Source organism: Jaminaea rosea, assembly GCF_003144245.1.
Source record: "Jaminaea rosea strain MCA 5214 unplaced genomic scaffold BDZ90scaffold_2, whole genome shotgun sequence".
Lineage (NCBI taxonomy): Eukaryota > Fungi > Basidiomycota > Exobasidiomycetes > Microstromatales > Jaminaea > Jaminaea rosea.
In genome coordinates this window covers 231,130-245,421 of record NW_020289976.1, presented here as the reverse complement: position 1 = coordinate 245,421, position 14,292 = coordinate 231,130, and the positions used below count along the sequence as shown (strand labels likewise).

At 60.6% G+C, this 14,292-nt stretch overlaps 5 protein-coding genes across 5 annotated transcripts; 3 read left to right on the top strand and 2 right to left on the bottom strand.

Annotated features, from left to right (window-relative positions):
• The first annotated feature begins 270 nt into the window (after positions 1 to 270).
• On the top strand, positions 271 to 1,823 carry BDZ90DRAFT_230252 (MoaE-domain-containing protein). The gene is made up of 2 exons (XM_025505407.1): positions 271 to 539; positions 613 to 1,823. The coding sequence occupies exons 1-2, from the start codon at positions 534 to 536 to the stop codon at positions 1,678 to 1,680; spliced, it is 1,074 nt and encodes a 357-aa protein (XP_025363987.1). The 5' UTR covers positions 271 to 533; the 3' UTR covers positions 1,681 to 1,823.
• A 60-nt stretch (positions 1,824 to 1,883) lies between these two features.
• On the bottom strand, positions 1,884 to 3,073 carry BDZ90DRAFT_230251 (hypothetical protein). Its single transcript, XM_025505406.1, has one exon. The coding sequence runs from the start codon at positions 2,878 to 2,880 to the stop codon at positions 1,924 to 1,926; it is 957 nt and encodes a 318-aa protein (XP_025363986.1). The 5' UTR covers positions 2,881 to 3,073; the 3' UTR covers positions 1,884 to 1,923.
• Positions 3,074 to 3,395: 322 nt separating this feature from the next.
• BDZ90DRAFT_230250 (hypothetical protein) lies at positions 3,396 to 5,141 on the bottom strand. The gene is made up of 2 exons (XM_025505405.1): positions 4,796 to 5,141; positions 3,396 to 4,713 (listed from the first exon to the last, which is right to left on the bottom strand). The coding sequence occupies exons 1-2, from the start codon at positions 5,069 to 5,071 to the stop codon at positions 3,802 to 3,804; spliced, it is 1,188 nt and encodes a 395-aa protein (XP_025363985.1). The 5' UTR covers positions 5,072 to 5,141; the 3' UTR covers positions 3,396 to 3,801.
• A 1,086-nt stretch (positions 5,142 to 6,227) lies between these two features.
• On the top strand, positions 6,228 to 7,293 carry BDZ90DRAFT_106977 (hypothetical protein). Its single transcript, XM_025503197.1, has one exon. The coding sequence runs from the start codon at positions 6,700 to 6,702 to the stop codon at positions 7,252 to 7,254; it is 555 nt and encodes a 184-aa protein (XP_025363984.1). The 5' UTR covers positions 6,228 to 6,699; the 3' UTR covers positions 7,255 to 7,293.
• A 2,136-nt stretch (positions 7,294 to 9,429) lies between these two features.
• BDZ90DRAFT_230249 (ras GEF) lies at positions 9,430 to 14,042 on the top strand. Its single transcript, XM_025505404.1, has 2 exons — positions 9,430 to 12,449; positions 12,525 to 14,042. The coding sequence occupies exons 1-2, from the start codon at positions 9,767 to 9,769 to the stop codon at positions 13,997 to 13,999; spliced, it is 4,158 nt and encodes a 1,385-aa protein (XP_025363983.1). The 5' UTR covers positions 9,430 to 9,766; the 3' UTR covers positions 14,000 to 14,042.
• Positions 14,043 to 14,292: the final 250 nt, after the last annotated feature.

Here is a 14,292-nt window from a genome sequence, read left to right as displayed (position 1 = left end):
CTGAGGAGCGAGGACTACTTTCGCCCGTTCACCACGACAATCCCTCGACTTCGCATGGTCCCCCCACTGATCGTGGTAGTGACCGCTGTTATTGATAATCTTCTGACCCTTCCAACCAACAGAGCTTTGCTGCTCTCATATCCATCGCCTTACCTCCGACCGGCGGCCCTCTGGCTTGCTACCCGCTGCCGGGAACCCGGCTCAGGGCCGTGCGGTTGTTCCTCTCCGCTAGTGACGTCAGGGCCTTTCCTGGCGCTTCATCAGGGTCCACTATCCCAGTCGCAGCCGGGTAAAGCCCTCTCTCTGCCTCTCTCGTCTACGAGGGTGCATTTCCCCGATGCTCGAGCAGCGGAAGTCGACGACCGCCGCCACTGGGACAGCACCCGCTTTCTCAGATTGAAGAGCTCCACTCTTGAAGGAGATTTGATTTGCTGCATCGTCTCCACCTTTGCGCTCCTTCCTCCTGTCCAAGCTCCTATTCACAACCACCTCGATACCTCCATCAGCGATACCAGCCAAACAAACGCGCAAAGATGGCAGTGAGTTGCCAAGACATCACATCTTGGAGACTGACCGGACACTATGCTGATACGCATCTCATCACTCCGCCAGCCCTCGCGCTCAAGCACGCATGGCTCAACTGCCCTCTCGTCGATGTTCAAAGGAAGCCATCTCCACCATCACAACAATGACTCTCGCCACTCTCTCGACGGCAAGCCCGTCACAGGACCACTACCCAAGCACCCTACGAACAAGAAGCCCTACCCTCACTCACCAGCGGGTAGCATCCCAAATCCGCACGGCGATACCATCTCGCTCACATACGACCACCTTGACATCGAGCGCTCAGCAAAAGAGGTGCAAAGCAAATGGGCGGGGGCGACGGTCCTGTTTCTCGGGTCGACGAGGGAAGACTGGGCAGACACGACCGCAGCGGCGTCCACTAGCTCGCTACGGGTCACACGCCTAGAGTACGAATGCTACACCCCCCTCGCCCTCAAGACCATGCGCGCCATCCTTCAGCGTGCCCGCTCTACCCCCTCTGGCTCTTGGCCGCCCGCAGACCTGACGTCGAGAGATGTCACGCAGATCGATGAGAGTGTCGAGGCCGAGCTCACGGCGAGGGACATGGCCGGCGGATCCGCCAATGGGGCGTCAGGAGCCTCTTCCCCTCGAGCCAGTTTCAGTCCAGGGAAGAAGGACAAGAAACGCTCCTTCGAAGAGGAGCAACGTCCTCCTTCTGCACCGCAAGACGCCGTCCTCCGTATCCACCTCACCCATCGACTCGGCCCTGTTCCGGTGGGACAGCCGTCCATCCTCCTCGCTGTTAGTTCGCCTCATCGTCGCCGCGCATTCGAGGTTGCGGAATGGGTCTTGGAGGAGGTGAAGCGTGTGGTGCCCATTTGGAAGCGGGAGGTGCGAGAGTCCTTGGGAGGGAAGGAGAGCACAGAGGGTGCGAATGACTCAAGTGAGTGGGTGGGGCTGAACGATGAGAGGAAGAAGAAAGCGACAAACGGTGCTGCGGCGGAGGCTGGCAATGGCGCATCGACAACAGCAACGACGGGGAAGGGCGCAGAGGAAGAGCGTGCGGGGAAGGGCGAGGACCTTGCGAACGTCACGTCGAGAGACGATGTCTTCCAAGACGCAGCATTGGCTCCCTCCATGTCCCGCATACCGTGACCGCGATCCGTCAAAGGCATATACACGTAGCATAATCAGAGCATCTGCATCGCACCCATCAGGACGACGCTGACGTGACGTGACGTGTATGCCTTTTTTGTGCGTATTTTGTTGTGATAGGATATGAGAAGCAGTGGAGTAAAAGAGAAAGACGAGGGCAGAACCTTGCAGCCCGCTCGTGCGCATCCCATCGTCACACCGTCATTTCGCCACCAGCTCTATCAGGTCGCAACATGCCCAACTTCATCCGTCAAACAGTATCTTATTCCAGAACCTCTCGAATGCGTTCGATCCCGGCGGGACAGTGTCTCTTTCATCTCTTGTGCCGTCGGCCTGCAAAGGAGAGTCACCGCCCTCTCTGCGGCATTGTGACGTTCGAGGCGTGAGCGTCGGCACCGTGTCGACGATATCGGGATGGAGCGTCATGCCGGACTTGAGGGCGGAGGTTTCGAAAGAAGACAAAGGGGGCGAGGGGAATCGCTGCTGCTGCTGCTGCTGCTGCTGCTCGGCCTCCATGCTGGACCCACCGACGTGATCAGGTTGCCGCAGGGTCGCCAGCGGCCGACCGTAGGCGTCGCGCCTTTCCTGCACCCCCTTTCCCAGCTTGACGTCCGTGTCGTTCACCGTCGCCTTTGGTGTTTTCAGCCTTTCGCCAGCCAAGTCATGCTCTTCCGTCTCGTCAAGATGGTCTAGTAAGGCCTGCAATACCCATTCGATGACGGCGTCGAGTGTTTGACGTTCCTCGTCATCGTCGGCAGACGTTCGGTTGACCATCGTGCTTGCAGTCGTCGCGGCGGAGGGACTGGCAGAGCTGATTGTCCTGGCGTTGGGTGGCTTCGATTTGGCAAAGATTGGATTGGCTGCCTCGAAGGCCAGGCGCTCGGGCGAGTTGAATGGTGCGGTGGACTGGCTGGAACAACCGAGGGAGGCGGAATTGGAGCAGGTCATCGGGTTGACAGGGCCGCCCGGCTGTGGTACTGAAACAGCCGTAGACATGTGTATGGGGGCGGCATGCGCAGTGTGAAGGACGAAAAGGAGGGTGGTGCTGATGATCAGCAGTTGGCGTAGGGTAGTGAGGACACTGCGAGTGGTGAGGGAATAAGGAGGGAACAATGTCTGAGAGCGTCGACGGCGCGTTGTGCTGCTGCCGCCATCGGTGACAGAGGTAGCGGAGATGGTGGGACGCCTGCCAGAGGTCATCACGGTCAGCATGATCGTAGAGAGATATGCGGGTGAGCCGGTGAGAGGACAAATGTTGCGACTTCTTCGAGAGCCAGCTCGAAGATAGGGATACCAAGAGAAGTGTGAAGTTGGAGGAGAGTAGCAGTGGCACAGTGTACGATCGTGCCTTTATGCTCACGTCGACATCTCTCACCACCAGGCGAGTGGCTGTACCTCGTTCCCTCACCTCGACCCTTTGCTTTGCTCCTGTTGCGGTGAAGAGGTCCGTGGCACGTTGCAAGCATGGCCTCTTTGTTCTCCCGCGTAGCTGCTGACAGCGAGTTCCAGCCTGCGATTGCGGCGAAGCGCGAGCAGTGCTCTTTGATTCTGTCCATGCGAGGTGAGCAGAAGCGCTACTGCGGTCAGTCATCTTAGATGCGCCGCTCTGCTCTTACTGTCTCTTTTGGCTTACACCAATGGCCTCAGACCTCGTAGCCGCAAGCAGGCCGCAAGGCCCCATCTCACATTCGCAGGCAAGCAGACAGCCCGAGTTGAGCGCGAGGAGAATGTCAGTGCATTGAGATTAGAGAAAGCGGGTTTGGTGGAAAGAAGAGTATCGAGAAGTATGGCGCTGCTCTATGCGGCCACGACGACGATCACTGCTCCATGCCTCTGTCTGCACAACAGCTGCTAGGCGCTGCTGGTGATGCCTCTTGCGCTTTTACATTGTCGGACCCTTCACTGCCTTCCTTCAGCAGCTGTCCGTCCTGCGGCCGAGCGAGACTTTTGCTTCGTTTCGTTGGTGCTTGAAGAAAAAGGGCGGGAGAATTACAACGGAGCGCGAGAAGTGTAGCGATGTGAAATGATGGGGGCGAGTCGAGCAAGAGGGAGAGGGGCGGTGTCGAAAAGAGTGAGAGAATATTTGGCGAAGCGAAGTAGTAGAGGGGTAAGCTGGGTGAATCAGCGATGATGATGCCCAGACGATCCAGGTCGCAGCGGTGGCGCACTCCCTCCTGCGGCCCCGTCGGAGGCGTAGAGCATCCTTGCCTCATGCGGGAGGTGAGCAGGATGGTGAGGGTGGTGCAGCGGCCCAGGAGGAGGAGGGCCAGATGCGGATGGGTGGACGAGTGCCGGGGCGCCCATGCTCGATGGTGGGGGGAGCATATTGGCAGGTGGTGGTGCGCCACCGTGGTAAGGGGGCAGCTCATCATCAGGCAGGCCAGTGGGTCCGTCAGCGTGCGGGCCGCGCTTCTTGACCATCTTTGCAAAGTGGAGACCGCAAGCATTGCACAGCGTCCTTGCTCCATCAGGACCACGACGCCATTCTGGCGTCTCGTTTGTCCCGCAGTTCTTGCACGAGGAGGGAGCTGGAGCACGGCTGCGCTTCTTGTACTTGTTGGGCCCCTCGAGCGAATTGCGACGATCATCATCCATGTCAGCCGCCGCAGCAGCTTGATACTCCCGACTCATGGGCGGGAAGGCACGAGGGTCATGCCAGTGCGTGGGCGGAGGCCCGACTGCGAAGCCATCATGATGTGGGGGCGGGGGCTGGGGTGCGTAAGGCGAGGCAGGGTGGTGATGATGGTGGTGGTGGTAGGGGGCTGATGATGCCGGGGTCTCCAGCCCACGGTGCGATGTCGGAGGAGGCGGCGAGGCGGGACCTTTGCGCATGGCAGCGAGACGGTTGCGGATGCTGGCGGGCGCATACATATAGCTTCGCTCAGCTTCGACCGACGAGGACGAAGGTGCTTGCGAGAGAGGAGCGTACGTAGGGTGCGAGCGCGACGGTGGCCTTTGCCCTTTGATGCCTTGTGAGGAGATCTCGTTTGCTCGATAAATGGGCACTGGGGGTCGCGGGTGGCCGTCTTCGTACTGGCGAGGTGGCGAGGTGGCGAGTGGCGAGGTGATGAGCGTCTTGGGCAAATGGCAACGCTGCTACGTCTCCAGTACTTACATCGGGATCCTGCGCTTCGTAAGCCAACCTCGGTTGATCTGGAGGAGCTGCTGGCGAGGAAGGAGGGAGAGGTGCGTGCTTGTTGAGCCCCCAGATGCTCTCTCTCGGTGGGTTGTACGACGGGTGAGGAGGTGGGGCCAGACGGCTCCCCACCCCTGCACCACTCTCTCCCTCCCTCTGACTCTCACGCCAGCTGTCGTGCGCACCTGAAGTAGAGTGCTGATGATGCAGAGCCCAGTGTGTCGATGCTGATGGCGTCGGTCCAGCTCTGTCCATTGATTCTCCTGCTCCACCTGTGCCGCCAGACGATGTCTCTGAAGGCACCCGACCAGGGCCTGCCGGTCGCTGAGGCTGCTGTCGTGGGAACATCATTGCTGCACCAGAAGCAGGCGTTGACACAGGGCGGTCTGCAATGCGCGAGTCGAGATATCAGGGAATGTGCTCATCGACGATGTGCTCAACGGTCGCACTCACCACTCAAGCTGTTGAGGACGTACCACGCCTGTCCCGCAGCATCTCGTGCCGAAGCGATGGCCTCGAGGGAAGGCATGACATTTTCAACGGGCGACATGGCTTGCTCCAGGGTGGTGCGGGCGATGTTGAGGTCGTGCAGGGCCTGCGTAGGTACTGAGTGGATCAGCGAGGAATGCACGATAGGAGCGTCTCGCGCAGCTCTCACCTCTGTCGAGTGAAGCCGAACTTGACTCACATGAGCCAGACGAGATTCCATCTCATTTGATGATCCTCGCTGCTCATCCACCGGCTTTTCGTTGCGGCGTCCCGCATCGAAGAAGGGATGAGGGAAACGCTGTGCCGTCGACGATGCAGCAGCCTCTGCCGGCATGCGCTGCTCTTGTCGTTGGTCAGCTGCCATTTCTCCGTGCGTGTCGACTCGCGGCCTGGTAGGCGAAGAAGAGGTAGAGGCGACGTCGACTGGCGGCAACTTCTGCATCGAAGATGAAGACGACGACGAGCGAAGATGGTTGTCAAAGTGAGGAAGACTGCGAATGGGAGGTAGCTTGACGTCCGAGGCGGGCCGAGCCGTGGAAGACGACGACGACGATGACGACGACGACGCCGCTGCCGCCGCAGCCGCAACTCCAGGTGATGCTTGTTGTGGCGTCAACATCCCTCCGCCTCCTCCGTTGCCGCTGGCGCCACTGCCGCTACTGCTGGAAAGTGGCTGAGCAGTCATGAGCTGACAAGGGCGTCGCAGGAACGAGGGGCCAGGGAGTGGGAAGGAAGATGAGAGGGGATGGAGGTGCTACAGCGAGTTGCGGATGTCGTTGCCTTCGGTCGTTGCCAGCCGATCTCAAGGTCGCAGCTACCAGATCGATCGACGAAGATCAAGATGGCGGCGGCGGCTAAGGCGCAAGGGGGGCGGCGGCGGCCAAGGCGGCTGCGGAGGGGAATAGCGGGAGGCGGGTGACGAAACGGCGTATTTAGTCGTTCCCAAGTGGCCGGCGTCACGAGGTCGAGAGTGGTCCTCGATGCGATTGCTGGCAATGACGTTGTTGATCGGTGCGGACGACACCTTGTGGCTCAAACGTTAACTGTTGAGCGATCGAGCCAAGTGCGGGCGGATGAAACGAGGATGCGGTGCCTCGCGGGTGCGATGTGCGATGTGCGATGATCCTTGATTGATCACTGCCAAAGGAAGCCGTGCGCGGGTACGAGGTCGTCGAGGGTACGTCGATGACGACAGAGATGACGATCGAGCGTCAACTTATCACAGAGGAGGAAGAGGAAAAAAAGAAGAAGCCGTCGTCGCGGGGACGGAGGATAATTGAGGTACCAGATAGCGCGGTGGGGAGTGATCGATCAGAGACACTGACGGCGCGAGACCAGCAATTTCATCTGGCGCTGCAAGTTGCTGGTGGTCCTCGTAGCGATGATTGCGAGAGATGCGGTGGGAGAGATGCGCTGAGTATGGGATAGAGAGAGGCAGAGAGTTGGTTGGGATGGCACTCGCTCTCTCGTGGAGCGTTCCCGCCTGTCAGACCGACCAAGCCATCTTTTCGCTTGCGACGTCGCCACGACTGGCGGCCCCCCGATCCCTCGTCTTTCGCTCCCCGTTCGCTACTGAAGGGCGGCATGTCACTCGCAACATGCCACCAGCGGAGAACACGGAGAGAGGGCTGAGCGACAGGCGGCGGGCTGTGTGGAGCAAAAGGCTGCGATCAAAGACGACGTCCGACGTCCCCTCGACAAGAACAGACTCGATTCAAGCCCCGAAACACATTGAAGCGAAAGCTCAGTTTTGCATGATTGACCGATTGATGCTGATCCTCGGGCGCCCACCAAATCTCATCTTGCAGGAAGCAGAAGCAAGAAAGGGGGCTAACGCACGTAGAGCAGGCAAGCAAGCAAGCTGTGGTACTTGCAGCACGATGCGGTTCAAGGAGTGGTCGTGGTCAGACCGCCGATTCTACTCTGTCGCACGATGGCAACCACGATAATGGATACGGAGGAGCTGAGATGAATAGGCACTAGCGCGAGTTCTCGGCCTAGACTCTTGGCCCTCGTCGCCGCCGCCGATTACCACTCAATTTGTGTCTCCGTGTGTGTGTGTGTGTGAAGTTCCGGGATCCATACAAGCGGGAGTGTCGTTGCAGTGAGTTCCGCCCACAGCTGCCACGCTTCTGCTCTCGTGCGAATCCGAGACGATGCAGAACTCCGACCAGCATTCGGCAGTGTGGTGTGCTCGATAGAGCTCGTCCTCATCGGGCGGCGCTAGCACGGGGACACGACGACGGAGACAGCGTCGACGAGGAAAGCAAAGATGCGCCTAGGCAAGCGCGTGCCTCCCTTTTTCTTCTTCGGGCCGTTGTCGACAGTCGTGAGGTGTGCTCAGGGTGCAATTTATGCTTCCCCTCGCCATTCTGCAGCTTGGGAAGAGAAGCAATGACGGGAGAACCGCGTGCAAGAATTTGAGCTCGAGCTCGAGCCTACGCACTCGATTTTACGCGCGAATCTATTCCAGAAATGCTGACCGGGTAGGGGGTCAGCATGCTCTGCGTTTCGACGAATGACGCCCGAGCTAGTCGAGTTGAGTCCAGTCGAGTCGAGTCGAGCTAGCTGAGATCCTGATCGATCCCACTTGATCCGTGATCAACGGAGCTGAGCCAGAGGCATCGTGCCAGTCTAGCAAAGCCAGCAGTCAAGCAGGCCAAGCCGCCGGGCCGGGGCTGGGATACACACACATCGCAGACTCAATCTTGTTGGCAGCTCGGCGGTGGCGCGAGAGGAGCAGTGTTGCGCCTTGACTCCCACGCACCTCCAGCTCTGCCTGCATTCCGGAAGACGGGCAAAAGGGAGAAGTGTCGATGATCAATCGCAATCTGGTACGCTGTGATCGAGGGTCGAGGGTGAGGACGTACAAGATACGAGACTTGCCGTGACTCCGCGAGTGTTCACCGCACCGCGAGCATCAATGCTTGCATCACCGCTTGCATCACCGCCAACCTCGGACACCGCCCAGCGCCATCGCTCATGTGTATAATTATGGTACTACCTCGCTCGTAGGCTTACCTCGGTCGTGACGATGGAGGTCGTCACGGGGGCGGATCTGATCTGGCAGAAGGTGAATGCACTGCACTCTGCGTCAGGGCGTCTTACAGGGTAGCGTTGAGCAATGAAGGTCCATCGCTGCGTGATCTCCGAGCATTGCGTGCCCACGACGACCTGTACACGGTGCCCCGAGATAAGGTAGCAAAGCAAGGGTGTCGGTGAGCACGGCAGCTACCACGATAGCCCCCTTATCCCACACGTCTCCCTCTCCTCTTTGCTGGCTCCCCCACGCCGACGTGTGCAACTGCGACATCGCACTGGATGTTGCGCTCTGTCGCGCGCCTGCTCTTCTTCTTCATCTTGCATCTGAGGGTGCGCGTGGCGCGTTGCTGACCGCCCTTTTGGAGAAGCTTGGGCAAGGAAGGGGCAGGGAGAGCAAGTCGTAGCCGGCGAAGATCCCGATGGTGCCTGACAGGTCGGAGAGGGGCGTCAAGCAAGCAAAGAGACTTCACAACGTTTACTTCAGGGCGGTGTCATTGAGAATGGAGTCTGCGGTCAGCGAGGCGCGGCGAGCGAGGCGCGAGATACAGGAAAACGTTTGACAAGGTAACCGCGCCTCCGATGATGCAGGTCAGTACGCCGTGAAGGGGTCGCCGTGAAGGGGTCGCCGTGAAGGGGTCCCACCCCGTGGACGCTCTGTGCTGTCAAGGAGAGGGCCTGTATTCAATTGATGCCGGCCAGAGCGCTCCTGGGCTCAGCGCGCTGTCAAGGGAGCGGCTCGAATATTGACAGCGTGACAGGGCAATGTGATGATGATCATTCATTCGATCGTCACACGACTCGCGTCTCTCGCGCTCTCACGACGCCGAGGGCCGAGATTGAATCGTGTAGAGAAGTGAGATGAGAATGATGAGTGAGATCGATGATGAAGGTGGGGGGCAGGTTCGCGCTGGCCTGGGCGGGCGGAATCGTGCGTGCGTGCAGGCGGCGGCGGGCGGCAGGCACTCAGACGACGCACACACACACGCGCACACACACGCGGGAGTCGATCCTGTGTGAGCGTCTGGAACTGGACTGGCACTGCGAGGGAGAGAGCGAGACGAGAAAGCGGGGTCGACGTCGACGTCGGCGGGCATCAATTGAGACTTGTCTCCATCATACCACCTCCTGCCTTGACACCGCCACAGACGGGCATTCGAGCATTGCAGTCAGAGCGCTCTCTTCGACTCTCACCATCATCTTGTGCCAAATACCTTTCGCCTTGGCCGGCCCTGATCAGCTTTCGTGGAGCAAATTGGCAGCGGCGTCAGGAGAGGTCAGGGCACGCGACCAATTGGTCAGAGGGCCCACACATCATCCTCACTCAGTCACGACGGCGACGACGACGACGACGGCAGCTAGTCGTCGCTGCTTAGACGCCCGACGCCCTCTGATAGATCTCGAAACGGGGCGCGCGCCAACATGGCGTCGTCTTCGTCCGGTCCTCCATCATCGTCGCGAGATGACCAGGCCAAAAAGGTCCGCCGACAACCATCAGCGCTTGCCTTTTGGCAATCAAGATCCGCCGACGGGGCTTCCGGGGCGACTCAAAGCAACAATAGTAGCAATGTCAGCTCGGCCAGCCTAGCACCGCCGACATCGGACGTGCGGCCACCTCGGCCGCTTCGGCCAGTGACTCACGACGTTGTCGTCGAAGGCGCAGCCCTGTCGTCGTCGACACTCCCCGCGACGCTCCCCGCTTCGTCCTCCTCATCTGCTTCTTCTTCGGCTCCATCCTCGCCGAGTCAAACGCCGAAAGAATCTGTCGACACGACTCCCAAGCAGTCACAGACGACTCGCAAGCAGCGGCTGGTCATGGACCTCAAGCGGAGGCGAGCAAAGCAGGCTCAGGGCGGCGGCGGCGGCGGCGGCGGCGGCGGCAGCGGTGGGGAGAGCAACGACGTAGCGTCGCCGACGAGGAGTGATCGCAGTCGCAGCTCAGAAGACGAGTCTGGCGTGCACGACTCCAGTGATCCCGCCGCGGACGAACGCCTAGGACAATTGATGGCCGGCATGGGATTGAACGAACAAACTCAGCCTATCCAGACTGCACCTCCGCCGACCATCCATCATCGACCAAGTCGATCATACCAAGGCGCCGAGTCTCCACGCAACCATCGAGGTGCAGCATCTTCGCTCTCATACGATTCGGGTGCTCGAGCGAGATCTTCCTCAGAGACAGCCGGCAACGACTCCTTCTTTGACGTCGGCGACATGGACGACGATCCCGTCGACTTTGAACTGCCTGGCGTCGTCAACGCGCCACTGAGCAGGGCATCCGCTACTGCATCGTCTTCAACTCTTCGCCAGCAATCGCACGATAGCGCCGCAGAGCGTGTACCCAGCCCAGTCTCCAAGGACAGCGCTTACATGACTTCCTTCCTGCCCTCGCCCCCGACAAAGACGACGGGGCCGACAGCGGAGACGACACATCCACGCCGAACGAATCCTTCGCGTCGAAGACAAAGTCTGCATCTTCCGCCATCGGGTCCGCTACCACCTACACCTCCTGCCAAGTCGGCCAACGACTCCATCTCGCCCTCGTCCTCACTCGTAGCTAGCTCGAGCTTTGCGTCCGAGGTTTCGGGGACCACCTCCTCTGCTCGTACAGACGCAAGTGCATCGTCGCCGGAGAGGCCAACATTCAAGACGGCCGGAGCACCGGCGGCGGCGGCGGCAGCAGCAGCGACGCCAGCTGTGAGCCCATCGCTGGCTCCTCCCACGTCTCTCGGCCCCAATGGTACGATTCGAGGCCGTCCACGCGGGGCTACCGTCGGCGCTATGCCCAGCAGCATCAACCCCCGCAGCTCGAGCTTCATGGGTCGGCTGAGCAGCTCTACTCGTCCTCGCTCGCTCTTGTCGCACGAGCTCATATTACCTGGCGCCGATGGCCTGCCATCGTCTACGAGCTCGCCAGCGGACTTGCATTCGATTCAGGCGGCAGCTCCTTCCTCTGCAGGCGGCGAGTCTAGCGCTTCGAGAAGGACATCGTACAGCGCCGGGCTGGAGAGCTCGATGACCAGCCTGAGCGTGCCTCAGGTCGAGGGCAGCAGCCTCGGCGATGCGACGACTTCAACAAGCTCCGCAACATCGGAGGAGCGACGTCCAGCTTCGGGCCGCAGTCGGAGTGGGAGCACCGCGAGCGTTCTGTTACAGCAAGTCCAATACCCACCGCGTAGCCAAGCCAGCTTTGTCATTGCGGTCGTGGGCCACCGCGGGGCAGGCAAGTCGACGGTCATCCGCAAAGGGCTGCGCCAGTTTGGCCTGAGCAAGCCGCAGGTGCTTTCGGAAAAGGTTACGTCCCACTACACGGTCTGCATCGTCGACCACGAGCAGCGTACCATCGAGGTGCTGGAAGTAGACACATCTGTGCTCATCAACGGACCCAGCAAGCGATTCGCGTGGCCCCGCTTCCTCCCCAACATCGACGCCGTCATTCTATGCTACGACGCATCGCAGCTCTCGTCGTTCCGCGGAATGTCTGAGCTGCTGGAGAACTTTGCGATCAGCAACCTGAGCATCGTGATGTTGGCTTGCAAGTCGGACATTGAGCCGAGGGGCATCGATCCGTTCTACGCGAGCGATATGGCGGGTGTATACAACGTGGGTCTGGCGGAGTGCACCATGGAGAGCGAGGAGGGGAAGAAGAGGATGCGCGACTGCTTCTCGTACTTGGTGAAAGAGGTGGCCAAGGCGAGGGCGGGCAAGGGGAAACGAACGGAGCGAGTCGGCGCAGGGACACAGCCTGAGCGCGAGGAGCGCGAGCCGCAGACGGAGCGTGAGCCACAGACAGAGCGCGAGGCGCGCGAGGCACGCGAGGCACGCGAAGCACAGCCATCGCAAGGATCGCTGGCTCTTGATGGTCGGCCGCGAGGTCCGCAGCAGGCGGAGGGTCCTCCCAACGTCCGCCACGCTAGCGACTCGACGACTCGCTCGGACGACGATGCGGTTCAGCAGAGCATCAATCGCGCGCAGTTGGGCTTGCAGAGCGCCAAGTCGGCGGGCGGCTACGTGACGCTGGAGGAGCTTTGGGACAAGTTGTTCTTTGCTGCAGTGACGGGAACGGACGAGCGCTTCCTGCTCATGTTCATGGTCTTTTACAGAGGTGAGCGAGCGCGACGCAGCGCGAAGTGGGAGATTCCGAGCTGACATCTACGACCCGCGCGCCGCGCCGCACCAGGCTTCGTCCGGCCCATCGAGCTGCTTCGCCAGATGATCTCGCGCTTCGACTCCCTCGCGCAACGAGAGCAAAAGGACAGCTTGATTCGCTACTCCCTGCTGCGATTGGCTGCCATGCTAGGCGACTGGATGCAAGACTACCCAGGCGACCTCTCGGGCCCAGAGACGTTGCCTCTACTCTGCGACTTCTTCGAGCGTCTCTGCGTCCACCCGATGACAGCGCACATTGCCCGCGATCTGCGCCCGCTGCTCGAGGTGGTCAAGACGGCTCCTGATCTGGATGCGATTTGGAGCAAGGATCAGGACAGCTCGAAGCCCAAGAGCGTTGCGGCGGATGTGCCGCCCATCAAGCCTCACACAGAGTTGCGCGATCGCTCTGCCTCGGATGCGTCGCGCCCCTCGTTCAATCGCGATCGCAGCGGGAGCGATGCGACGGCGAATAGTGGGAGTGATGCACCGCCGTCGTCCGCATCAGGTCACAGCTTGTCGTCGGGCAGTATGGCCGTCCCGGATCGTCATGACCCCCTCAACCATCCTCTCCCTCCGCCGCCCATCACCCCGCAACGTCAGATGGCCACTCTGCGCGCAGTAAGCAACGCGCTCCTCGATACCCCGGACGCGGCCATCGCTTCGGAGCTCACCCGCGTGGAATGGTACCTCTTCATGGCCATTCGCCCGCGCGACCTCCTGCGTCACATCCTCGTGCCGCGAGAGCTGCGACGTGGGGTTGGAGGACGCGGCGCCGGCCCCGTCGCTCGCTCCATCGATCACTTCAACTACGTCTCTTACTGGGTATGCTCGATGGTCCTCGTGCAGCACCGCTCCAAGGGTCGTGCGAAGATGATTGACAAATACATGAACATCGCATCGATCCTACGACACGACAACAACTACAATACCCTTCAAGCCGTACTCGCAGGACTAGGGAATGCGGCCGTCCACCGCCTCAAGCACTCCCCTCACCACCACAACGCCGAGCTCGCAAAGCCATTTGCCAGTCTACAGAAGCTCATGGGCGTCGGCTCCTCTTACCGCTCGTACCGCATGGCCCTGGAGAATAGCGAGGGCCGCACGATTCCGTACCTGGGCGTGCACCTGCAGGACATTCTCTCGATGAGCGACGGGAACCCATCCAAACGCGCGTCAGACGGGATGATCCACTGGCGCAAGTTCTCGCTCATGGACGAAGCCGTCATGGCCATTGTGCATTGCCAGCAGTGGGGCCAGAAGCCGCTGCCTGCCAATCACGCCGTCGAGCGGCTGGTCATGGATCTGCCGGTGATGGACGAGGATGCGCTTTATGAGAGGAGTTTGGAGGTGGAGCCGCGGGCGAGGGAGCTCGCGCCGGCAGGGGGAGGAAGCGTCGCGCGAGCAGGGGGTAATGGCGGCGCCGCATCGACGGATGGGTCTAGTAGTGTAGCCTCTTCGCTCTCGGCGGCGCTGCCGGGGAGCAAGTACATATCGCGCGTCTTCTAGGCTCGAGAAGACGAGAAGAATCATGATACCTTTTTGCGATCGCGCGGCGTGCGCGGGGGTGCGATATACAAGTGCGACGTCCGTGACGAGCAGTTCCCGTCGCCCCGCCCCGCCTCGCCCGCCTACTTGCCGTCACGCAGCCTGAGCAAAGCGAGGCGGCGGTCATTGGCCTCCTGAGCCCACCATTCGGTCCACCTGTTGTGGTTCTCACGCGTCTGCTCCAGCCTAGCCTCTGCATCACGCCCCGCTTCCCTCGCGCGGTTGCCCGCGTTCTCGACCGACTGAGCCGCCGA